At 43.2% G+C, this 25,830-nt stretch overlaps 1 protein-coding gene across 2 annotated transcripts in view; it reads left to right on the top strand.

Annotated features, from left to right (window-relative positions):
* The first annotated feature begins 3,109 nt into the window (after positions 1-3,109).
* The window catches only part of LOC143974525 (calcium/calmodulin-dependent protein kinase type IV-like), an 81,173-nt gene continuing 58,452 nt past the window's right edge, over positions 3,110-25,830 (top strand). For both annotated transcript variants that reach the window (XM_077476026.1, XM_077476025.1), the window contains exons 1-2: positions 3,110-3,354; positions 16,187-16,321. In XM_077476026.1, coding sequence (XP_077332152.1) covers positions 16,224-16,321 — 98 coding nt within the window. In that variant the 5' untranslated portion in view covers positions 3,110-3,354; positions 16,187-16,223. The remainder of the gene's footprint in view (positions 3,355-16,186; positions 16,322-25,830) is intronic.

The following is a 25,830-nucleotide window of genomic DNA, read 5'->3' as shown; positions in this document are numbered from 1 at the left end:
AATAGCAATCAAATTCTGGAAATTAAGGTCAAATAGGCATTTTCTCCAAATTTTCATTTGAGTGAATATTTGAAACTGTTGCCATTCCTTTACACAATCAAACACAATTAACAACTTTCATTTTTGTTTCATAAAGTCAGATTTTTTTATTTTATTTTTTTTTTATTTTAATTATCAGCCCACTTAAAGGTGATAGTTCCCATATTCCAATGTCACATTTGATGTCATATTGCTGTAACTGTTTCTGCCCACCTGAGATGTTTACGTGTGTTTCCACTCTTCCTAGCACCTTCTTAAAAATGAAATAAAACCCTACACACGATCATAATTCTCGGTGGAAAAAGCTCTGATGGTTTTCCCGACGGAATTTGGCTCAAGCTGTCTTGCCTACACACGGTCACACCAAATTCCGATCGTTTACAACGCGGTGACGTACAACACGTATGACATGACTAGAAAAAGGAAGTTCAATAGCCAGTAGCCAATAGCTTCTCTCTCGTAGTTGAATCTGAGCATGCGTGATTTTTGGCGTGTCGGAATTGCATACACACGATCGGAATTACCGATAGTAAGTTTTTCCGTCGGGAAAATTGAGAACATGCTATCAATTTTTGGCTGGCGGAAATTTGGACAGCTAAATTCCGATGGAGCATACACGCGGTCGCATTTTCCGATGAAAAGCTCTCATCAGTCTTTTTCTGTATGGAATTCCAATCGTGTGTACGCGGCATAATAATAAATTTCAAGAAATCTACCAGAGTTCTTGAGAGCTATAAGAAACTGTTAGGTGATGTAACCATCTAGCATCTACCAAAATCGAAATACCAGCTTTGGGTAGTCAGTACCTTAGGACTCAAAAACCCTGAAATCTTGATCATGCTTGATAATGCATAGCGATAAGGCTTTGATACCAATTAAGCCACCACCCATTAGGCCTGGTTCACACCCATTTTTTAGTGCTTTTTCACTTTTGCAGAAACACACTACAGTCCATTCAACATGGTTTCCTATGGATGTAGTTCACATTTTATGGAAAGGGCCAGGGTTTTTTTTCTGGTTTTTGATTTCATAGACTTCAATGGTTTAAAGATGTGTCTTGAAAAAACGCAAAATGCACCTGGCAATATGCAAAACTGCAACCTACACAAGTATGAATCAGGCCTTAGCAAGAATCAACACAAAAATATTTTAGGATTGTGCATCTTCTATCTCTTTGTGATAGATATGTTACAACTCTGAAAGGCTTGAAATGGTAGGATTTATAGTTTTAGGCCCTATTCACACCTGAGCATTTTTCAGCTTGTAAAACACTCATCTCTGAAGTTCCAAAAACACCCAACAAGCAAAATCACATTTATTTCAGTGGCCTCTGTTCATGTATGAGCATTCTGTCACCTAAAGAAAAATGGCTGAAGCTCAAAAAAAATACATGAGCTTCTTTTTGGCAGATTACAAGCGTTTTTAGTTTTTGGCCCCATAGACTTCAATAGAAATGCCTGACTTGACCAGAAAAACGCTTGTAAAACAATAGCAGCTTTCCATCCCTAATTTCCTCTCTCTCTCCTCCCCCTTGTGCTTTCTATTGGCTAAACAAAAATGCCTGAAGCTGTAAAATGCTTGTAATACACTTCTAAAATGCTTTGAAAAGCTTGTAAAAAGCTGAAAAGCTTTAAAAAAACTCCAGTAAGTCAATACACTCAGGTGTGAATGGAGCCTTATGCCCCCGGACACACGACTGGACTTTCCGACAACAAATGTTAGATGGGAGCTTGTTGGCTGAAAGTCCAACCGTGTGCAGGCATGTACTGGCCATCAGGACTACCGGGAGATTCCCGGTGGGCCGATGGCTCAGTGGGCCGGTCTGGTGCAGTCCTGGAGCCGCTCCTCTCTGACAGTGAGTGATTTCGATTTCACTCCTGTCAGGAGGAGCAGTCTCCGAGATATGCTGGAGAGAGCATTAGGCTTTCTGCTCCCTCCAGCCTGCAGGGGGAGATAGACACGGTCAGCAGACTTTCCTTCCTCTCTCCCCTATCGCTTGTTATCACATGACTGGAGAGAGGAAGAAGAGAGGCTGCCTTTAGAACCGTGAGTACATGTGGGAGGGGGACACTCTGATGCAAGGAACTGGTGGTGGGACTCTGATGCAAGGAGCTGGTGGTGGGACTCTGATGCAAGGAGCTGGTGGTGGGACTCTGATGCAAGGAGCTGGTGGTGGGACTCTGATGCAAGGAGCTGGTGGTGGGACTCTGATGCAAGGAGCTGGTGGTGGGACTCTGATGCAAGGAGCTGGTGGTGGGACTCTGATGCAAGGAGCTGGTGGTGGGACTCTGATGCAAGGAGCTGGTGGTGGGACTCTGATGCAAGGAGCTGGTGGTGGGACTCTGATGTAAGGAGCTGGTGGTGGGACTCTGATGTAAAGGGGATGCTGATGGGACACTCAAAACGTAAGTGGGCCGGTCTGGATGACGTCCAGGGCCGAATTTCTGTCCCAGTCCAGCCCTGACCGTGTGTATGCTCCATCCAACATTTGTTGTCAGACTTTCCACCAACAAATGTTGGCTAGCAGGTTCTCAAATTTTCCACCAACAAATGTTTGTTGTCAGACTTTCCGATCATGTGTACACAAGGCCGTCAGACAAAAGTCCCCTCGTGCTCAGAATCGAGAAGGAGCCAGAGATATAACTAGCGTCGTAATGGAAATATCACGTACATCTTGTACGTCACTTGGTTCGTACTTGTTGTGACATTTGTGTGACCGTGTGTATGCAAGACAAGTTTGAGCCAACATCCTTCCAACAAAAATCCATGTTTTTGTTGTTGGAAAGTCCGATCGCACGTATGGGGCTTAAGAAATCATAGCAAAATGCTGTGGAACAACTGTGTATATAACGCAAAGCAAGGTGTAATGAGTTTCCAGATTTCAACTTTTTTTTTTTTTTTAGTAGCCCCATAGTTGAGAAAGAAAAAGTAAAGTGCCGTACCGTATACCATCATTATAAAAAGTAATTCACTTTCTCAGTATGTCATGCCAAATATATACACTAGAGGGCATTAAAGCTCTTCTTTAAACCTTTCTCTCCTATGCCTTTGTGTAGGGAGGAGCAGCATAAGGGTGTGTTGAGATGGAGATATGCTTCTCTGTAGGGTATCTATTTTAGTGATGAAATCATTATTAGCCCAGGGGAAATGATGACTACTGGATGTGCAAAACTACAGCAAGACAGTAATGGTCATCAAGTATTTATAGAGGATAGCTACATTATGGGCTGGATATAAAATAAACAGGACAACACCTGTCATCCTTCTATCAATATTCATTGGACATTTACCTGCATGAACTAACAGGAGGAGCAAGTAAGTGTTTATGATTTCAGGCAAACAGAGTTTTTTAAGTATCAGCTTGTGTGTCGACACTGATCTACTGGTACCTGATACATAATTGTTGATATATTCATTTAAAATACAGAATTATTACAAAGATGTTTAAATGCCATGATTGCAACATTATTTGTGTTTGGACGGGGACAGGTTGCAATAGTAAAAGCTACACATTTTCATTTAAAATAGAACCAAAGATGTACATTTCTGTTATGAATACTATTTATTATTTACAGCAATAGTGAGAAGATAGTAAGAACTATCTAGGTTGCTAGCTGGCGTAACAATCCCAGAATTTTTAGGTCATCCATTCATGTGTCAAAATAAATGTGAAATGTTTCTCGTCTGTTAGGCGTGTGTGTTTGCATAGGGAAGCTGACTCGTTTGTTTGTTGCCACTGATATATATATATATTTTTTTTTTTGTCAAGTTAAACTATTTCGAAATTGCATACATTTGAATTTTAATATTTCTAACCAAACTGCCATGTAAATCCATGCTGATGAATTGAAACATTTAAAACTTTTAAATCTTACCACGGTACACAAGAAATTAAAAAAAATAGTCCAATGAGTCCACTCAATTATATTTCTCTGAAACAAAAATATCTGTTATGGGTGGACTAGTTTAAGCCTTGAACCATGAAAAGGCTCTATAATGTAAAACCTGCAAATATTCTTAAATACATGAACTTCACTAAATGCTGTCAGCGGGGAGTCAGGCACTCCCATTAACAATACCAAGTATCAATATCAATCTGCCGTTCCTGGACCATGCTTGGTGGCACATTTTTAATGTAAAATGAACAAACAGGTCTTTGATGCTGCTGATCCATTTGAAGTTTTTTTTAACCACATAGACGGTGTCAACAGTCATTTATAATCAAGAATGCCTCGCATCAAAAAGTGCTTAAGAAAACCATCAGACATCCATCAACAAAGAAGCTTTAACACGTTTTATATTATAAGTGCATACGAAAACCAATAGTTATCCATTGACAAGGAAGCCTTACAATGTTTCCTACTAGCAGTGCATAAGCAAACCATCAACCATCCATTAACAAGAAAGTCATTACACGTTACACAATAAAAGTACATAAGGAGACCATCAGCCATCAAGCAACAATCAATCCATAACATGCTTCACACTAGAAGTGCATAAGTGCATAAGCAAACTATCAGCCATCAAGAAACAAGGAAGCCATAACACATTTCACACTACAAGTGCATAAGGAAACCATTAGCCCCTGTACACACGGTCGGAGATTTCGACAACCAAATCCGTCGGATTTTGTCCATCGGATCTTGTCCGAAACTGTTGCATACACACGGTCGGACAAAGTTGTCGAAAAATCCGATCTTTCAGAACGTGATGACGTAATTTCATTACGATGGGACTACATTCAGGCTAGTAGCCAATAGCTTTGATGTAGGAATTTGATCTGAGCATGCGTGGCACTTGGTCCGATCAAAATTCTCTACACATGATCGGAGTATGTCCGATCGGACAAGTTTGTCGGAAAATATTTCCAACAAGTTGGAAAATTGGGTCCGACGGATATTCCGACGGAATCAGTCCAATGCATACCACACACAGTCGGATTATCCGACAACGCGTTCCATTAGTGTCCCAGAGCCATAAAAGGAAGTGAGAGTAAATCCCTTCAAAGAGAAGGAAACACCTGGTTGTCATTAGGGTCACCAAAACTAGTGTCCCCAATGGAAAATGTATCCTCTATTCCTGTTCTGGTGACAACCCAAATTTTTTTTTTTTTTTTTTGACTCACACATGGATAACAAGTAGAGAGGACAAGTATAAAAGATCAATCTGTCTATCGGAGACACAGACAGCAATAAAACCCTGACAAGTGTTCTAATCCCTTTCCACACTATCAAAAACGAAAACAAAAATTATGACATTCCCTTTCTGACCTGAAAGGTATTGTCATAATGTGCTAGTATGTATTGCATACTAGCACATTATGTGTAACTTACCTGAAAATGAAGCCCTCTAGAGATGCGCTGTCACAGCTGGAGGCCACTTCCATCTTCCCCCGGTCTTCCCTCCTGGTCCGTGGGCTCTGGCTGTGTGACTGGTTGCAACCGCGATGATGTCACTCCTGCGCACTCATGGGGGAGCCACCGTTTATAGCACAGGACTCTGAAGGAATGGCATGCATGGCAGTGCCTTCAGCGCAAGTGTCGGGGACGACATTGGCAGCATTTACAGTAAAGATCTCCTAAACGGTGCATGTTTAGGAGATATTTACAGTAACTATAGGTAAGCCTTATTATAGGCTTACCTATAGGTACAAGTAAGAGATGACATCTAAAATGCACATTTACCACAAATAACATGATTGAGGATACCCTAAGGCTCCATACACACAATTAGATTTTCTGCAGATTTTTGTCTTCAAATTTACCAAAACCATGTAGTACAAGGGCCTGCCTGATTGCATACAAATTGAAAATCCTAAGGTTTGACCTCATATTATATGGTTTTGGTAAATCTGAAGACAAAAATCTGCAGAAAAGCTAATAGTGTGTATGGGGTCTTAACCTGCCTAATAAAGTGCTTGTAAACCCTTCTATATACTCAGGTATGTGACTAGCCTCTGGTTGTACACAGAAATGAAACAATTCCTCCTACATAGGTTGTACAGCCATTCAAAGTACAGAATTTACACAGCATTTCTGAGCTTCCAGAAGCAGGGGACGGGGATCTGACATTACACACTACACAGCATGGAGCAGGGAGCACAGTGTAATCTGAGACCTGAATGGAGGGAATGGATACAACCCCCTCTACACAGTCTCATAGGGAAACATGCACAGCTGTGGCTGTAAATCACTTGCTGTGTGTTGACGGTGAGGTGGGGGGGGGGGGAGGGGGGTATCCCTTTATTGCTTGTTGTTGGTATAGACAGTGAGAAGTGACTTGTGAATATACATATACAGAATTTTTTGCCCTTGGGACTTTGAATGAGGTGTGACACTGATATTGATGAAATAAAAAAACAACAGATTTAATGGTTCACACAAGATCTACAGTAACCACAACCAGATGTCAGTTATATGAACAGATTCATAATGTTATACACATAGTATTGCAGTAAAATACGATTTTCCATAACGAAGGTCCAAAATAAGTACAAGAATGCATCCTAGTGACCCAACGCATTTCCTTAACACCAGTTCACTTCTTCGGGGGTTGATGTAAACTTGATATCTATAAATAAAAAACTGTATAAGTATAATGCAGAAGGTAAATTAATTGTATAGGGTCAGAACGTTAAAGGACCGCTACATTGTGCCGATACAAAACTGTTAGTGGGAATACACATGCTCATATTCACTGGATTACCGTTGAAAATGTCTGTCCCAGGAGCTGTGGGTGTAAGATCCAAAGAAGCCCGGTAGGTTAAACAGGGAGAACACAGGCCCAAACCAACATAATGGTTCACACAAGATCTACAGTAGCCACAAACAGATGTCAGTTATATGAACAGATTTCTAATGTTATACACATAGTATTGCAGTAAAATACAATTTTCCATAACGAAGGTCCAAAATAAGTACAAGAATGCATCCTAGTGACCCAAAGCATTTCCTTAACACCAGTTCACTTCTTCGGGGGTTGATGTAAACTTGATATCTATAAATAAAAAATGTATAATGCAAAAGGTAAATTAATTGTATAGGGTCAAAACGTTAAAGGACTGCCACATTGTGCTGATACAAAACTGTTAGAGGGAATACACATGCTGATATTCACTGGATTACCGCTGAAAATGTCTGTCCCAGGAGCTGAGGGTGTAAGATCCAAAGAAGTCCGGTAGGTTAAACAGGGCGAATGTGGGCCCAAACCAACATAATGGTTCACACAAGATCTACAGTAGCCACAAACAGATGTCAGTTATATGAACAGATTTCTAATGTTATACACATAGTATTGCAGTAAAATACAATTTTCCATAACGAAGGTCCAAAATAAGTACAAGAATGCATCCTAGTTACCCAATGCATTTCGTTAACACCAGTTTGCTTCTTTGGGGGGGTTGATGTAAACTTGATATCTATAAATAAAAAATGTATAATGCAGAAGGTAAATGAATTGTATAGAGTCAAAACGTTAAAGGACCGCCACATTGTGCCAATACAAAACTGTTAGAGGGAATACAAATGCTCATATTCACTGGATTACCGCTGAAAGATGAATGAGTGACAAAGGTATAAAACCGAGTAGGAAAAAAAAAAAAACAAGGGTTAGAATGGAAATAATGCAAAAAGGAAACAAGCAAAAAGCAAACTAAAACAGACACCCCTGAATAATAAACCCTGAAGGGAGGGGTAGTGAATAAAAGTGACTCATGCATATAGCAGAGGAATGACAGAGCAGTCACACTAGTTGCTTTGGGTTGAGGCAAGTACACACTATAAAAGAATGTGCGTTCTCCATGTTTCATTCCAGGGGTTTACAGCCACTTTTTAAGGAGTGTATCTGGGCAATGTACTAAAGCAGAAGTGACATTTACAAAGAAAAATCATAAAAAACAGCAAAAAAAAATAAAAATTCTCTACCATTTTAGTATAATTACTTACTTGTTATAATGTATCTCCCACAATGTGCAAGCTGCTGGACTCTGTAGAAATCTTCACTACAGGGTACCCCTGTCCTGTTCCTGCTGCTGAACTTTCAGCACTGTGAGGGTTAACGGCTTTGTTAGGGATGGCCGAACTGTTCGCCCGGCGGTCGGTTCACTGCAAATTATGCGCGTTTTGCGATTCGCCAAACCGGCGGACTATTGCCGCTGTTCGCCCGGCAGACATATGTGTTTACAGTGTGAAAGAACTTTGACCCATGATGACACATCCATCATGGGGTACATGACAGCCAATTGAGACATTTCAGCCCATGGACAATTGGACCCCCTACCTTATAAATAGACCTGATCTGGCGGCCATTTTACATTCTGTCTTATGTCAGTGTAGGGACAGGATGCTGTGTGCAGCAGGGAGAGACTGTAGTAACACAAATCACTAGCTATTAGGTCCACAAAAGTCCTTTTAAGGACTGGTATAGGTGTGGTACAGTATATAGGGTTCAGTGCACTGCTGTGCTGGTGATTGCAGCTGTCTTTTGTCAGTGTAGGGACAGGACGCTGTGTGCAGCAGGGACAGTCAGTTTAATCACTAGCTAGCTATTACTATTAGGTCCACAAAGGTCCCTTTAAGGACTTGTATAGGTGTACAATATATAGGGTGCTGGTGCATTGCAGTGCTGCAGATTACTGCTCGTTTCTGCAGCTGTATTTTATCAGTGTAGGGACTGAGGGACAGTCTGCAAATCACTAGCTACAAGGTCCACAAGGGTCCTTTTTAAGGACTGGTATAGGTGTATAATATATAGGGTTGTGGTGCACTGCTGTGCTGCAGATTACTGCTCGTTTCTGCAGCAGTCTTTAATCAGTGTAGGGACTGAGGGACAGTCTGCAAATCACTAGCTACTAGGTCCACAAAGGTCCTTTTAAGGATTGGTATAGGTGTACAATATATAGGGTGCTGGTGCAGGGCTGTGCTGCAGATTACTGCTGGTTTCTGCAGAAGTCTTTTATCAGTGTAGGGACTGAGGGACAGTCTGCAAATCACTATCTACTAGGTCCACAAAGGTCCTTTTAAGGACTGGTATAGGTGTACAATATGTAGGGTGCTGGTGCAGGGCTGTGCTGCAGATTACTGCTGGTTTCTGCAGCAGTCTTTTATCAGTGTAGGGACTGAGGGACAGTCTGCAAATCACTAGCTACTAGGTCCACAAAGGTCCTTTTAAGGACTGGTATAGGTGTACAATATATAGGGTGCTGTGTAGTATATAGGTGTGTAATACACGTATAAAATACTTGCACATATAGAAAGCATAGTATAGTGCATTTCCACTGTGCAGCATTGTGGCTGCTGAGCGGTTCTGCAGCGATACTACAAAGAGTAACAAACGCAATAAAAAAAAAGTATTATAACTGGTGTGATAGACCAGTGGCCCCCCAAAACGACATTTTGAAGCGGGGTGTTATATACCTTCTTCCACATACATACTTCACTTCTCTAGAGACTTTTGTCACAGGGTCATTTAAAAAATGACAGGCAGAGGAAGAGGCAGGCCCTTCCGCAGGGGTGGTAGGGGTAGGGCAGGAGCAACAGGCTTGAGCCAAAGTGGCAAATTGCAGAAGGTGCGTGCGATTACGTCAAAGGACGCACCAGACTTGGTTGAGTGGCTCACTCAGCCTTACTCTTCTGCACCCTCCTCATCCTCTCGATCTGCACCCTCTTCTTCACTCTCTGCTGTGTGCACCCCCAAAGACACTACCACCAACACCACCACCACCACCATATACCTTGTGCTTGAGTCACAGGAATTATTTTCCGATCCATATCAAGACATTTCCGATGTGCAGCCACTCTTGGCATTGGATCAGGAAGAGGAGGTAGCAACAACCGCCACTCAGCAGTCTGACGACAGTAATCAGATCAGCCCAAGGAGGAGGTTGGTCCCCGCTGTTGCTGCCTACTCCGAGATCTCTAATTATAGTGGTGGGGAAGGTGACGTCGATGATGACGTGTCTAGTGATGTCACGCGGGTGCCCACAAGAGAGGAAGAGGAGGGGAGTTCAGAGGGAGATATGGACCAACAGATAGGGAGGAGAAGCAGGCAGAACTTACATTGCACAGGTGGGACAAAGCAGACTGCTAATGTATCAGGAGTGAGGCATCAACCATGTACGGTCACATCTGGTGCTCCCAGGACGCCGGCACATGGCTCCGCGGTGTGTTTTTTTTTTTTTTAACGTGTCCGCTGCTGACAATAGTGTTGCCATCTACAATCTTTGCAGTCAACGCATAAGTCGCAGTAAGCCCAACACTCACCTAGGGACGACCGCCTTAAGAAGGCACATGAGCTGCCATCACTGAGCCCAGTGGGAGCAACGGAACACACAAAGCCACACTCCAGGCTCTCACCGTCCAGCCTCGTCTTCTACTTCTCCTTCTCCTCTCTCCTCTCCACCTTCCATCATGCCATCCTCCTGTTTTTCTGCAAAAAGGCAGGCTTCCGTGGGCCAAATGTTTGTGCGTAAAAAAATGATGACACCGGATAACCCTCTTGCCCAAGGGTTGAAGGCTGGCTTGTCAGAACTGATAGCCCGCCAACTACTGCCATATAAACTGGTGGACTTGGAGGCCTTTTGAAAATTTGTGGCCATTGGAACACCACAATGGAAGGTCCCAGGAAGGAAGTATTTCTCACAGAAGGGCATCCCAGAGCTATATGGCCATGTTCAGCGGCAAGTGAATGTATCTGGCACAGTGTCGGTGCCAAGATACAGCTGACCACAGACACGTGGTCTAGCAAACACGGGCAGGGAAGGTATATCACTTTTACTGCCCACTGGGTGAACCTTCTGACGGCCGTCAAGCATGTAACCCGTGGCACCCGTGTAGATTTGGTTTTACCGCCACGGATTGCATGCAGGCCTGACTCTTCTTCTCCTCCTCCTCCTACTCCATCCTCCTCCCTCTCCTCCTCAGCTGACTCCTCATTTTCCGCTGCTAGCGTCTCTTCCGCTGCGCCGCCCAAGCTCCTCAGAACCTATTCGACATGCCAGGTGAGACGTTGCCATGCTGTGCTGCGTCTGTTGTGCCTGGAAGCCAAGAGCCACACTGGCCCTGCACTCCTTTCAGCTTTGCATTCACAGGCAGATCAGTGGCTAACACCGCTCAATTTGACAGTTGGTAAAGTGGTGTGTGACAACGGTGCCAATCTGCTTAGCACATTGAAACAGGGCAAAATTACGCACGTGCCATGCATGGTACACGTCTTGGTCGTGCAGCGATTCTTTGTCAAATACCCTGGGGTCCAGGACATCTTGCGGCAGGCAAGGAAAATCTCAGCCCATTTCAGAAGATCTTACACGGCCATGGCTCACCTTGCTGACATTCAGCGGCGACACAAACTGCCGGTCAGACGTCTTATTTGCGATTCCCCGAATTCAACCTTCAATATGCTTGATAGGCTGCTCCAGCAGAAACGTGCAGTTAACATCTACCTGTACGAACTCTGCAGCAGAACAGGTTCTGGGGAGCTTGTTTTTTTTCACCACACCAGTGGCTGCTCATGCGCGACGCATGCAGACTTCTGCAGCCATTTGATGAGATCACCAAACTGGTCAGTTGCAGCCATGGCGCCATCAGTGACATGGTACCTTATGCCTTCTTTATGGAGTGTGCATTCCGTCGTGTCATTGATTAAGCCGTGGAGGAGCAGGAGCAGGAAGATGCGGACGTCGCAATGCTGGATGAATTCCCAGGGGGGGCTACTCTGTCTGAGACAAGTCAACAACAGGAGTCTGAAGAGGAGTCAAAGGAGAATGGTGCCGGGGCAGATGAAGAGGAGCAAGAAGAGCATGCTTTAATCCTTTCTGGGATCCCTGTTGTTGTGCGTGGATGGGGAGAGGAGAACGAGGAAGACGACATTATCCTGGATGATGAGCAGGAGCCAGGCCACCACACCACTTCCAGTTTAGTGCAAATGGGGGCCTTCATGCTCCAGTGTTTTAACAGGGACGTATAAAAAGCATAAGGGTCAAGGACCAGTACTGGGTGGCAACGTATTTAGACCCTCGGTACAAACACAAAATGGCGGAAATGTTACCACCGTCACAGAGGACTGTCAGAATGGAGCACTTCCAGGCCTTGCTTCGAGAAATGCTGCATTCTGCTTTTGCGTGCGCTGGCAGGGGAGGAATTCCCACTCTCAGAGAAACAGTTGAAGGTACCAATCCAACAGCGCCTGCAATAAGAGGCCGGTTTGAAGATGTGTTGGTGACTTCTGATATGAGGTCATTCTTTCAGCCGACCCATCGACAGGTCTCATCCGGATCCAGCATCAGGGAACGCCTAGACCGTCAGGTGTCCGACTACATCGGGTTAATGAACCCCTGGACTACTGGGTGGGCAGGCTTGAACTCTGGCCAGAGCTTGCCAAATTTGCAATGGAACTGTTGGCTTGCCCCTCGTCCAGTGTCCTGTCCGAAAGGACGTTCAGCACAGCAGGGGGGATCGTGACCAATAAGTGTTCTCGCCTAGCTCACGATAGTGTTGACTACCTCACATTTATAAAAATGAATGAGGCATGCATCTCGGAGGAATTCAACACATGTGACCAGTAGACCATGTATATCTCTATAAACCATTTATTTATTCGAGCACACAGACCTTTTTTCTACATTTGGCTCACTTCCTTGTACAAAAAAAGCACACCTTACTATATGCCCGTACCCTCCTGTTTAAAGAGGTTGAGCGGTGTCATATTTTTGGTGCCCAGCAGCAAGCTTCTGGTATCAGTGCTGCTGTCAGTGCTCTCTATCTTGGTGCTGGTGTCAGTGCTCTTTCTCTGTGCTGGTGTGGTGTCAGTGCTCTCGATCTCGGTGCTGGTGTGGTCTCAGTGCTCTCTATCTCGGTGCTGGTGTCAGTGCTCTATATCACGGTGCTGGTGACAGTGTTCTCTATCACGGTGCTGGTGTCAGTGCTCTATATCACCGTGCTGGTGTTAGTGCTCTATATCACGGTGCTGGTGTCAGTGCACTCTATCACGGTGCTGGTGTCAGTGCTCTATATCGCGGTGCTGGTGTCAGTGCTCTATATCACGATGCTGGTGTCAGTGCTCTATATTACAGTGCTGGTGTCAGTGCTCTATATCACGGTGCTGTTGTCAGTGCTCTATGTCACGGTGCTGGTATCAGTGCTGCTGTCAGTGCTCTCTATCTTGGTGCTGGTGTCAGTGCTCTTTCTCTGTGCTGGTGTTGTGTCAGTGCTCTCGATCTCGGTGCTGGTGTGGTCTCAGTGCTCTCTATCTCGGTGCTGGTGTCAGTGCTCTATATCACGGTGCTGGTGTCAGTGCTCTATATCACCGTGCTGGTGTCAGTGCACTCTATCACCGTGCTGGTGTCAGTGCTCTCTATTTCGGTGCTAGTGTCAGTGCTCTATATCACGGTGCTGGTGTCAGTGCTCTCTATCTTGGTGCTGGTGTCAGTGCTCTCTATCTCGGTGCTGGTGTCAGTGTTCTCTATCACAGTCCTGGTGTCAGTGCTCTCTATCACGGTGCTGGTGTCAGTGCTCTCTATCTCGGTGCTGGTGTCAGTGCTCTCTATCACGGTGCTTGTGTCAGTGCTCTCTATCATGATGCTGGTGTCAGTGCTCTCTATCACGGTGCTGGTGTCAGTGCTCTCTATCTCGGTGCTGGTGTCAGTGCTCTATATCATGGTGCTGGTGTCAGTGCTCTATATCACGGTGCTGGTGTCAGTGCTCTATATCGCGGTGCTGGTGTCAGTGCTCTATATCACGATGCTGGTGTCAGTGCTCTATATCACGGTGCTGGTGTCAGTGCAATCTATCACGGTGCTGGTGTCAGTGCTCTCTATCACGGTGCTGGTGTCAGTGCTCTATATCACAAAGCTGGTGTCAGTGCTCTCTATCACGGTGCTGGTGTCAGTTCTCTCTATCACAGTGCTGGTGATCATCTCCTGCACCCTCTTCATAGCCTACCCTGACCTTTGCTCTCCTCCATTGCCTTCATGCGCTCCTGAGTCCTGAATTGTCAAAATTTCACAGATAAAAAAAGAATGCTTGTAGTTGTTGATCCCAGATTCACTTCATACATGTGTTATGTCAGTGGCCATGTGGTGGGACTATGTGTGCACAGCTAGTAAGTATTTTGTGGCTGAAAATATGACCTGTAGGTTTTTAAGGTTCGCCTGCCATTGAAGTCAGTCTGGCTCGTCTCGAACTTTGCGGTTCGCAAATTTCGCAAAACGTCCCGTCGGAAGTTCGTCCATCTCTAAAGCCCCGTACACACGAGAGGACTTATGTCCGACAGACTTCCGAAGGAGTTCCGTCGGAGTTCTGCTGGAATTCCGACGGAGTTCTGACAGACTTTTCGGCTGAGCGGACTTGGCCACACACGATCACACTAAACTCCGACGGATTCGAACGTGATGACGTACGACTCGGCTCGAATAAGGAAGTTCATAGCCAGTAGCCAATAGCTGCCCTAGCGTCGGTTTTAGTCCGTCGGAGTAGCATACACACGAGCGGATTTTTCGAAGGGGACCGGGTCCGGCGGAGTTCCTTGGGAAAAATTTGAAGCATGTTCCATATTCTAAAGTCCTTCGGACTTTGGCGAGTCATAAGTCCGTTGCAGCCCACACACGATCGGATAGTCTGACGGACTCAGTCCTTCGGACTTTGGATGTTGAAAAGTCCGCTCGTGTGTACGCGGCATAAGCTTTGTTTCTCTGAGCTCAGCTGAACTAATATGCACTGGAATATGCACAGCAGTAACCATGCAATAGACATTATTAGGGTGGATTTATTAAAGGTAAATAGGCTTGTTCACTTTGCAAGGGATGTTGCACTTTGAAAAGAATTTTCCAAGCTTAGTAAATGAGGGGAAGTTATGCTGACTTTTTATATCCAATTAGGTGCAAGCAAAAATGCATTTTTTTTATTTTCCATGCACGTGTTAAGGTATGCTTTGCAAAGTGAAACTTAAGCACATTTGCGAAGCTTCCTTGCAAAGTGCAACTTCCCTTGCAATGTGAACAGTCTTATTGCCTTCAGAAAATTTACCTTATTGTGTAAATTACATAAACTATATTATGTCTTTATAGACCTTGCTTTGTGCACTGGTCCAAATCATTTGGTGGAGAAGGGATTTATGGTGCGGGGTTGTTTTTCTGGGGTCGGGCTTGGCCCCTTAGTGCCAGTGAAGGGAACTCTTAAGGCGTCAGCATACCAAGACATTTTGGACAATTTCATGCTTCCAAATTTGTGGGAACATTTTGGGGATGGCCCTAAACTTCCTGTTACAACATGACTGCGCACCAGTGCAAAAATCAAGGTCCATAAAGACATGGATGAGCAGGTTTGAGGTAGAAGAACTTGACTGGCCTGCACAGAGTCCTGACCTCAACCCAGTAGAACACCTGTGGGATAAATTAGATTGGAAACTGCGAGACAGGCCTTTTCGTTCAAATCAGTGCCTGGCCTCATAAATGCATGTCTGGAACAATGGTCAAACATTCATATAGACACACTCCTAAACCTTGTGGACAGCCTTCCCAGAAGAGATGAAGCTGTTATAGCCGTCAAGGGTGGGCCAAATCAATATTGAACCCTATGGACTAAGACTAGCATGTCATTAAAGTTCATGTGCATGTAAAGGCAGGTGTCCGAATACTTTTGGTAATATAGTGTAGTCCTCTTCCAAAAGGCCTGTTAGTGAAGGGGGGCAGCAGACTGGAGTATCAACATTAGCAATAGCAAGATATATTCTTTTCAGTGCAGAGTTAAATCACTTGCATGCACCGAATCATATGGCTCAATATTCTTCTTGGACCCCTGCATGAGGAAGTACTTGGTAGGAGTAGGATAACCTATTTGGATGGAAACCATAGTGGAAAAATCCAACTTCAAATATTTCATATACAGCTTCAGGTGAGATTAGGGTCCCCTATTCACAGTCACATGTCAGGTGCTGGCTTGGCTCATCTCCACCGAAGCAATCAAAGAAAGCGCAAAACGTGTCCAAATAGAACTTGTTCCTGTTGGCTAATAAACAAAAATTGTGTTTGGCATTTCTATTGTTGGTATGATTCATAGTGGCAAAATGCTTTAATAAATCCGAGAGAATCTACACTTTTCTCTAGGTGAGATTGTTCTTAATGATGTTTTTTTTTTTCTCTCAACAATGTCTCTAGCACCCCCTGAAATAATTGCATTTGATAAAAGAAGAAGATGCCAACTTGCAAACCAGAGGACATGTACTGGATAGAAGGCTCTCAGAGGGAAAATGGACTGGAGCACTTCTACACGCTTGGTCAGGAGCTTGGAAGGTACTAAACAAAAACAGAACTATTACATTTAGTTGTATTTTGTGTTCAGACCAATAGGTTTTTTTACCTTTGTATTGTTCAGGTAATTGAGAAGTAAGAACAAAAATACAAAACATATACTTAAAAATAGGATTTTTATATACAGCTTACCTGTAAAATCCTTTTCTTGAGAGTACATCACGGGACACAGAGCTTCATTACATAGTGGGTTATATAGGCACCTTCGGTAATGAAGCTCCTGTGTCCCATGATGTATGATCAAGAAATAGTTATTTTATTGACTTGTTTTATTGCACTGAGTTGTGGTCTACAATGAAGGTTATTGTTCAGCAATGATTAAATGCTAGTTGGCACCTTTGATAGGTTTCTTCTTCAATCTGTACAGGGCTTATATAAAAAGTCATGCATAGACTTAAGATCTAAGTATAGTCTTCAAAAATATTAGGAATAGTAAGGTAACCATCTACAAGCTGGTATGAGAAACAAACGCACTCATCTCAATGGCACCTTAAGTTACAATGGCCTAGCTACTTGATAAGCAATACCTTTTGTATACTTAAAGTGTTAGTTTACCACCTCCTCCCCAACCCCCCGATCCTTGGTGGGGGTGCAGAGGGATTACCTTTGGGGATGCTGAGATGTCAGTGCCAAAGCAGCCTGTCCATCAGTCCGGAAACTTAAAATCCCCACTCCTCTCCATAATATATAATATATATAATTTATACAGTATATAGATACATATATTCATACATACATAGATATCCTTTCTAATAAAGTTTTGTTTTTTTCTGTGCATCCACACAATTTCAAAGTCTGTAATATTGTGACACCTTCAAAAATATCATGCTTATATAAAGACTTTTACTCAAACTATTGTAAATTTACTCACCCTTTAAAATAGACCTCTAGATTATAGGAGGTCAGATACCACGTTATTCTCATAAATATATCCAAACTGATACGCTTCTTTCTATTTGTCATGTGTTAATTTTTGTCATGTGTTCATCTCTTCTGTTCCCCAACGATCCAGAGTACCACAGCAGTGAAAAAAAATCATATAATGCTCACTGTTTCCAAAACAGCATATAAACCAGTATATAAATTTAGACAAGTTCTAAATACAAAATTATTTCAAAGAAAATAATGCAATTTGTGCTTAAAATTCTACACACAGGGGTTGATTTACTAAAACTGGAGAGTGCAAAATCTGGTGCAGTTTTACATAGAAACTAATCAGCTTCCAGGTTTTTTTTAACCCAAAAAAAAAAAAAAAAAAAAAATAGAGATTCTGGTCCCTTAAAGAGGAAGTAAATCCTGATGAGTTTACTTCCTCTTTCATTCCCTGCAAAGGCAAAGCATAATGGACTACTATGCATCGCATAGTAGTCCACTATGTGTCACTTACCTGACACAGGAGCCAGCAATGTCACCGCTGTCCCCTGTAGTCCGGCGCATCCATCTTCTCGGTGGGGTCTCGCAGCTCCGCCACTGTCATTCGGGGGAAGCTGCGATGACATCACTCCTGCGCATGCGCACGGGAGCCGACACGTGCGGCAACTTCGCCATTAACAATGCCGCACTCAGTGCGCCTGCGCGCCGTTGTCTACGGCGCATGCACCGTAGACAGCGGTGCCTGTCTTCAGGCAAATATCTCCTAAACCATATAAGTTTAGGAGATATTTCTTGGACCTACAGGTAAGCCTTAATCCAGGCTTACTTGTAGGCCAAAGTGGTTTGTAAGGGTTTACAACCACTTTAAAGCAGATTAAACAGCACAGTACTTGTGCTGCGTAATCTGCCCCTCTCTAAACTGTAAAAAAATTTGGCTGATCCTGCCACTTCTTGTATCCCCTACTCTGCACTGAGCACAATAATCAGGGCTGCTAAGCCCTGGTCAGTGTACGTCCCTTTGTCATCCGCAGCCCTGCTCTGCTCTCCTCTCTCCCCCTCACCCCCTCCTCCCTGCCTGTCAGCTCCGTGTTCTGTGTCTTTGTCTCCGCCTCCCTCTGCTATTAGTAAAAATAAAAAATGATAAATGGTCACTGTCAGCCCCTCCTATTATAGATAGGCATACCACACTCTATAAGTGTTTTATAAAAATGAGGCATATAAATATCTTTTTAGAGCAATTATCAGGGCGGTCACGTGATTCTCAGCCAGTCTCAAGGGCTACTGCAGGAGAGACTGAGCGGTTATGTGAGCTCTCCAGCTGACATCAGAGGGAGATCTCGGCCCCTCCTGCAGAAGCCGTGTATGAGAGATGTAAAGCGGCCGCGAGTCACATGACTGGCCTGAAGATCGTTCTAGAAAGGTATTTACATGCCTTGTTTTTCTAAAAGTGTTATAATCTTCTGCCTCCCAGATCCACTCATTAAAGAGAACAAAAATGGAAACTCATTGTGTCAAATTATAAATACTTGAGCTTTATTGCACAAAATAAATCATTGCACTAATTTGAAGGTGCCCCATAGATTGGCACAATATCATTGGCAAATAACACTTGTAACTAATGAGCCACCATCACTCCATAGGATGTGCAAGTGAGCCTGGCAACCCATTGGCAATACACGTTGCTGCGGGTCCTGTTGGCAATGGCGTCACTTCTGGTCTATGGGACATCTGTTTTAGCCAAGGTGGAGCGCATGTGCTGCTCGCGGTGTATTCTAGATTTTCACTTAGTGGTTTTACTTTTCTTTGCAGCAGATTTTTTTGCTGTGTTTTCTGTTTTTAATTTAATTTTGTTTTAGTAGTGTTTTTTTCACACTGTTCTCAGCAGGAAAGCCACAGGTGCGCTGCGCTGCAGCTTCAGATCAGTGTAAAAGCAGCCTACTAACCTTTTTTTTTATAAGTGTTAATATTGCCCATTACAAAAGTGCAGTGTATGTTATATTTAATACACTGACCTTTTCCTCTTCCAGCTTCTGCTGGCATCGCTCTCCAGGCTGCTAGAAAAGTCCCAGGCAAAGTGCACCTGGTATCTTTCTGCCTGGGACAGGAGCCAGTGCTATAGAAGAAGCATTGGCTTATGGGGCTCCTGCTCCCCCCATGGCTGTCTACTTCCTACACTGCCAGTTCCATGCACTGATGCTCTGGGATGGTGGGCCAGCAAATCCTTGATCGCAATCTTGGCTTGCCTACCCACATTCCCAGAGCATGGACATGTGCTTCCCTGATTTGAGGTCGAGGGCCACATAAGGAACTACAAGTTGAGCACCCCTATAGTATGGTCACCCACAGCATGGACCTCTCAACACTTGAGCACTAATACCACTTAAAGGAAACGTTAACAAACTTTAACCAGGTATCCACATCAGATGCTTCCAGTGATCGTAAAATCTTAGCAGTCAAACTTCAATGGGCACATGAGCATTAGAACTGTAGTAAGGAAAAGATGGCACTAGGATGCCACTAGACGACAAGCCAGCAGAGGTAGTATGATACTTCAGGCAATGTTCTTCTGGGAACTCTTGTGTCCTGTCATTCATGTGGACATTACTTGACACAAACCACCTACCTAAATATTGTTTCTGACCAAGTGCACCCATTCATGGAACCGGTTTTTCCTGCTGGCAGTGGCCTCTGTGAGCAGGATAATGCGCCCTGCCACACTGCAAAAAGGATTCAGGAATGGTTTGAGGAACACAACAGAGAGTTTGAAGTATTGACTGGGCTTCCAAATTCTCTAGATCTGAATCCAATCCAGCATCTGTGGTATGTGCTAAAAAACAAGTCTAATCCATGGAGGCCCCACCTCGCAACTTAGAGAACCTAAAGCATCTGCTACTAAATGCTTGGTGCCAGATACCACAGCAAACCTTCAGAGGTCTAGTGATATCCATGCCGTAACATGTCAGAACTGTTTGGGTGGCAAAAGGGGGACCTACTCAATATTAGGTAAGTCTTCAGTATGTTATGGCTAATTAGTGTACAGTATATGTGTCAAATGAAACATGCCTTGAAGTTTATGTTAGAGCAAATAAAAACATGCACATTATCTCATGTTTTATCCTTAAACCCTGCCTGCTAGACTACAGAATTCCACCTATCTCACACACCTCTCTGTCCTATACCCCATGCATACAATGATTTATTTCTCATTAAACAATGCTGATTTACCTCCGGAGAACACTGTGTATAGAGAATAGGCCTCTTTGGAGATGTAGCCCTGGGGGGCTTGGCTACATCAACCCTTCAAGAATTTTTGAAGCCTTGTTGTGATGTTATAGGGAGTAACACAACCGTTTTCTCTCTACAGAAACAAGGTTAAAAAATAAAATGCTGGGACATGTCCTTGGGGGGAAGAGGAAGGTTTGGGAATATATTTGGATAATGCCTTGGCCTTGTGAACTAGAAAGCACAAAAGTATTTACTAAAAAGGGAATTTCATAGCAATGAAAAGCATTATTTAGCAGATGAATGAGAGTGAGGTAGGATTAGACAAATGATTAATGTTTGATAAAATATTATATAAAGCAGTTGAGTCAATGACATATAAAGTAGCTGAGTAACATTTAATACAGATCTCAGCATTCGTACAAGGCCATTCTAGTGATGAGTAGTGTCTAGGGCAGAGACTAATATTCGTATGATCCGTAAACAAATTGCTGGCACAGAAAACATTTCATTCATTGTGTGTAGTGCTTTCAGTAACAGCAGAATGCTCCAGAGACATTCATAAACCTGTTTGCTAGATCGGTGTGGAATCCCCACAGCATCTGTCTCTGAAAAGCAATCCCTTCAGATTAACTGTTCAGTAGCTGGATGCAGTAAACCAGGAGTTTCAAGCACAGAGCAGTTTTGAAATTCATAGACAAATGCAAATAGCATTTGTATGTTGCCAAATATGGTATCCAATTAAACCATAAGGTTTGGGGTAAAAAGACCAGTGGGAGTATTAAAAAGCAATTTGCAATTTAATTATTTTAGTCATGGCTTGTGGTGGGCTAGAACACATGCTGACTTCTTACAGCTATATGGGACATTTTGGGTTTAAAGCTGAATTCCAGGAATGAGGTGGTTGCTAGCTCAGTACCTCCACCATTTAGAGAACGTCTTGTAGTTTATTCAGTGGATACAAGGAATTTTCTCATTGGATGATGTGGAGATGAGGAGCAGGTGACATCCCATTACTTGAGCAGCACCCAGGAGAGACCAGCGCTGACTGTACAGGCTGCTATAGTGAACTTCTGCATCCCAAGCAGCCCTTAGATGTAAGATATAAGGATTTCAATGTAACTACACTAAATGCTGTTTATCTTGGGGAATTCCGGAGGAAGTGTTTTTTACATATTTCTGCTGCTGATGTGTGCTTTCATAACCTGGTTGCATGCATTGACTTCAGCCAGCATGTGTTTTTTCACAGGACATATTTACAAAAAAAAATATTGCCACAGTTGAATTTTTCACAGCCTGTCCAAATGGACTACACTGATCACCAGCTGCATGTGCTTTTTACAGGGCATATTTCCTAAATGTCATTGGCTGCAATTTTTAAAGGCCATTTCTTCAAAAAAACTGCTTTTCCTGGGCAATGTACATCAGCACATACAGTAAATGTCTTTTTTTATTTGAATATGACAGGGTGGCAAGATATCAGAAATGAAAGCATAGTGTTGTCATCCCATAACACAGTGCCAAACACGGATCTATATATCAGTATCATCAGGTGTTGATGTGAATATGAGATTTACATTTACATTACGCTACATTTACTTTAACAAACTATGAAAGTTTGTTTGAGTTCTTTGAATTGCAGAACTGAAATGCGTTTTTTTTTATGTGCCCTGCATGTATGCACAGATATGTACACTCAAAAGTGCTTTAAAGAACCAACGTCTGTAAGAAACAGCAGATGGATAGCTAGCTCTTCAATTATCAACACCTTTTTTTCTAAAAAATCAGGTCTTTAGTAAAAACATTATGCTCCTAAAAAATTACATCATTCATATTTACCTCCTATTCCCATACAAAAACGAAATTTTCTGCTGCTGGCTAACTTTACACTGCTGTATCCTCTACAGTAGGGGCGGGCAACCTTTGAGAGTTGGAGATCTACCTGGACCGCCCCCCCTCCCCCCTTTTTTTTAAAGAAATTTCATAGCAAGCCCCCCCAATAAAAAGTAAAGGCGGCATTAAGAAGACCTAGAAAAATCTGATGTCACTTGAAAAATATAAACTTAGCCTAGATGAAAATATAGCTTCAGTGAGAAACTCTGCATTCACTTTCATTCACATTTTTTTGATATCTTGGGAGTAAATGGTTACCCCCACAATCTTATGCCGGAGTTTATCATAAAATTGAGCACCTCTGGTACTGCAGGCTGATTTTTTTTGATTAGTTTCAGGCCTGGCTATCTGCTCTGAGTATGTAGGGCAGTGCACAGGTGTCAGTAGGATGTAGGGTAGTGTACAGGGGTCAGTAGTAGGTAGGGCAGCGTACAAAGATCAGTAGTATGTAGGGCAGTATCCAGAGGTCAGTAGTACTATAAAGCAGTGTATAGAGGTCAGTAGTTGGTAGTACTGGGGTCAAGAGGGCAAGGTATAGGGGGTCAGGGAGCACGGTATTGGGGATCAGAAGGGCATGGTGCAGAGGGGGGTTCAGGAGGGAATGGTACTGTGGGGTCAGTGTGGTGTTAATAGGGCATGGCACTGGGGGGATCAGGGGGGCTGTCGTGTTAGGGGGGAATTCTACTGGAGGGTCAGGAGGGCACAGTACTGGGGGAACACGAGGGCTGGGGTGTCAGAAGGGAATGCTGCTGGGGTATTAGGAAGGCTGAGGTGTCAGGAAGGCATGATGCTGGGGCATTAGGAGGCCTGAAAGTGTCAGGAGGGTATGGTGATGGGGCATTAGCAGGGCTGGGGTGTCAGGAGGGGGGTTGTGATTGCTAGGAGCACTGTAATGTAAAGGGACACTGTAATATTTAAGGGGGACTGCACTGTAAAGGGACACTGTAATCGTTACAGTGTCCCTTTATAGTGCAGTTCCCTTTATATCACAATGCCTTTACATTATGGTGCGGAGGACCGACTTTGTGAATATCTCATCACCAACCATCCTCACAAACACCCCCCCCCCCCCCCAAGTCCCTGGAAAAATTGCCTGCTCAGTCTAAAATGCAAAGCTTTTTTGTCCCAGTCCAGGCCTGGATAATAACCTTTCGCTTTGGGTGAATAGACCATATCAGACAGTTGTTTCTGACAAGAACTGCCTTTTTTCTTGCAGCACCTCACTATGGGGTCAATTCACTAAGAGATAAATACTGCATGAATTTTTGCACTCAAATAATTCATGCGATATTTACCTTAGGAGCGGCAATTCACTAAAAAACAATTTAATTGGCACATACATTTATTTTTTATTTTTTTATTTTGCAGTGTTTAGTGAATTTTTTCACCTTATTTTTTCGCAGACCAGACATCTGGCTGCAGCGGGAAGTGAAACATTTAGCAGCGGTATTGGGTAGTGGCCTCATGCACACTGGAATTCAAAAGTGCCTGTTTTACAGATGTTTGATGGGTTTTTTGTGCCCCTAAACACCCCTCTGTGTCCATGCACACACAGGCAGGAGTTTAGAGGCATGGGGCAATTAAAGGCAGAAAAAAAAATCACTTGTGTATTCAAAAGATGAGAACTTTGGCAGAAAAAATGACAAAACGCGCCTAAATGTGGGTAAAGGAAACACATAATCACCCAAGCACTTGATGCGTCTAAATGCATTTGCAAAAAACACGGCTTAGGCATGTTTTTAAAGCTGCTTTATTCTTGCCCCAGTGTGCATGAAGCCCTACTACCACTCACTGCTAAATGTGACAGCTTCTGCTCAGGGATGCTGCTTTTCAGGGAGCCTGTTATGAAAGAATTTGTAACTTTCATTAGGGTGTTGCTGTAGTTTATATTACAGAGGATGCGATGCAAAAGGGCACAAACTTGATCTAAAGTCATTTTTTTCCTTTCCGAAATTTTCTTTTAATAATATGATAACCTTCATGGAACAAAAGTGGCGTTCTTAAATTTCTGTATTTCAGGAGTAGAAATATAGGACAGCAGAGCATTAGTAATACAAGATTCAGAATATTAATCTACATACTGACAAAAGGGATTACATGCTTCATTAGTTGGATTCTCTGCAACATTTCCAATTATAAAAAGTTTCAAAGCATCATGGAATGTATCTGTTTATTTAGCGTGCATATCTCCATTGGTCATAATAAGTCATTATTCATTTAAATATGTAATATATGCATATATTGAATACATTAAGAATCTATTAGAATTTCTGAATACAAGAAAAATAAATAACAAGAAAAATGTGTAATTGTAATCTGGGTCATGGATTTATTCTGTAGAGTTCAGTCAATTCCTTTTGACAGTTTTCTGGTGGTAGGTCCCTTTTAAAACGATTTCCCCTAATTCAGACAAGCTTTTGAAGCAGTTTCTATAACAGTACCAATGCATACAACAATTTCATGTAGTTCCTACTACCGCCACTCTTATGCCCCATACACACGGTTGGATTTTCTGACGGAAAATGTGCGATCAGATCATGTCGGAAAATCCGATCGTGTGTGGGCTACATCTGACTTTTTCTGTCGGATTTTCCGATACACAAAGTTTAGAGCAGGATCTAAAATTTTCTGACGATAAAATCCGATCGTTTAAATTCCGATCGTGTGTAGACAATTCTGACGGTCAAAGTGCCATGCATGCTCAGAATAGACTAAGAGACAAAAGCTATTGGCTACTAGCCCCTTATAGTCCCGTTGTGCGTGTTATATGTCACCGCGTTCTGAACGATCGGATTTTCCAACAACTTTGTGCAACCGTGTGTATGCAAGACAAGTTTGGGCCAACATCCGTCTGAAAAAATCAGATGTATTTTGTTGTCGGAATTTCCGACCGTCTGTATGGGGCATAAGAACCTGTGGCTATGGTTGTGCCAGATTCATAAAGATTTACTTGCAGTTTGCAGATTAGGAAACTGGTAATAACTGGGACCACCTCTGAGCTGGTCTACAGAGAGATGCCAGTGCTCTCTCTGTAATGAGTGGCCCATGTCTGTGCAGGGAAGCTGTCATAAACGTGTCAGCTTCCCTACTACACGGCACTGTCCATAACTCTATTCAGCTGAATGTAAACAAATGGACATGGGATACAGACTGTTGTCATTCCCCGAATAAGGCAATGCACACAGGAGGCAAACCTGAACGAGAACTAGTCTCTCCCCATCAATCTCAAGCCACTTAACTCCACAGCCAGTGCTGTCAATCAAAAGCAAAGTGGTACTGATAGGGAAATAGTTTCTCAGTTCTCCAGCAGGCTGCAACCACTCCACTACAAAATCCCTTGACCATATACCTGTCAGTGTGATGGGTGTAGTCCAGGGCCGGGGTCTCCAAACCGGAGATCCCTGGTGTAGTCGCTCAGTAATGCTGAGCAGCAAAGAAGACGGAATGTCCAATATGCTGCCACCTTCTAAGACAGAATCATGTACCTGTTCCTATCAGGTACA

The sequence above is a fragment of the Lithobates pipiens genome, unplaced genomic scaffold (genome assembly GCF_037356315.1).
Source record: "Lithobates pipiens isolate NorthernLeopardFrog02 unplaced genomic scaffold, aLitPip1_a1.2 Scaffold_13, whole genome shotgun sequence".
NCBI classification, from domain to species: domain Eukaryota; kingdom Metazoa; phylum Chordata; class Amphibia; order Anura; family Ranidae; genus Lithobates; species Lithobates pipiens.
This window is presented reverse-complemented; position numbering and strand designations above follow the sequence as displayed.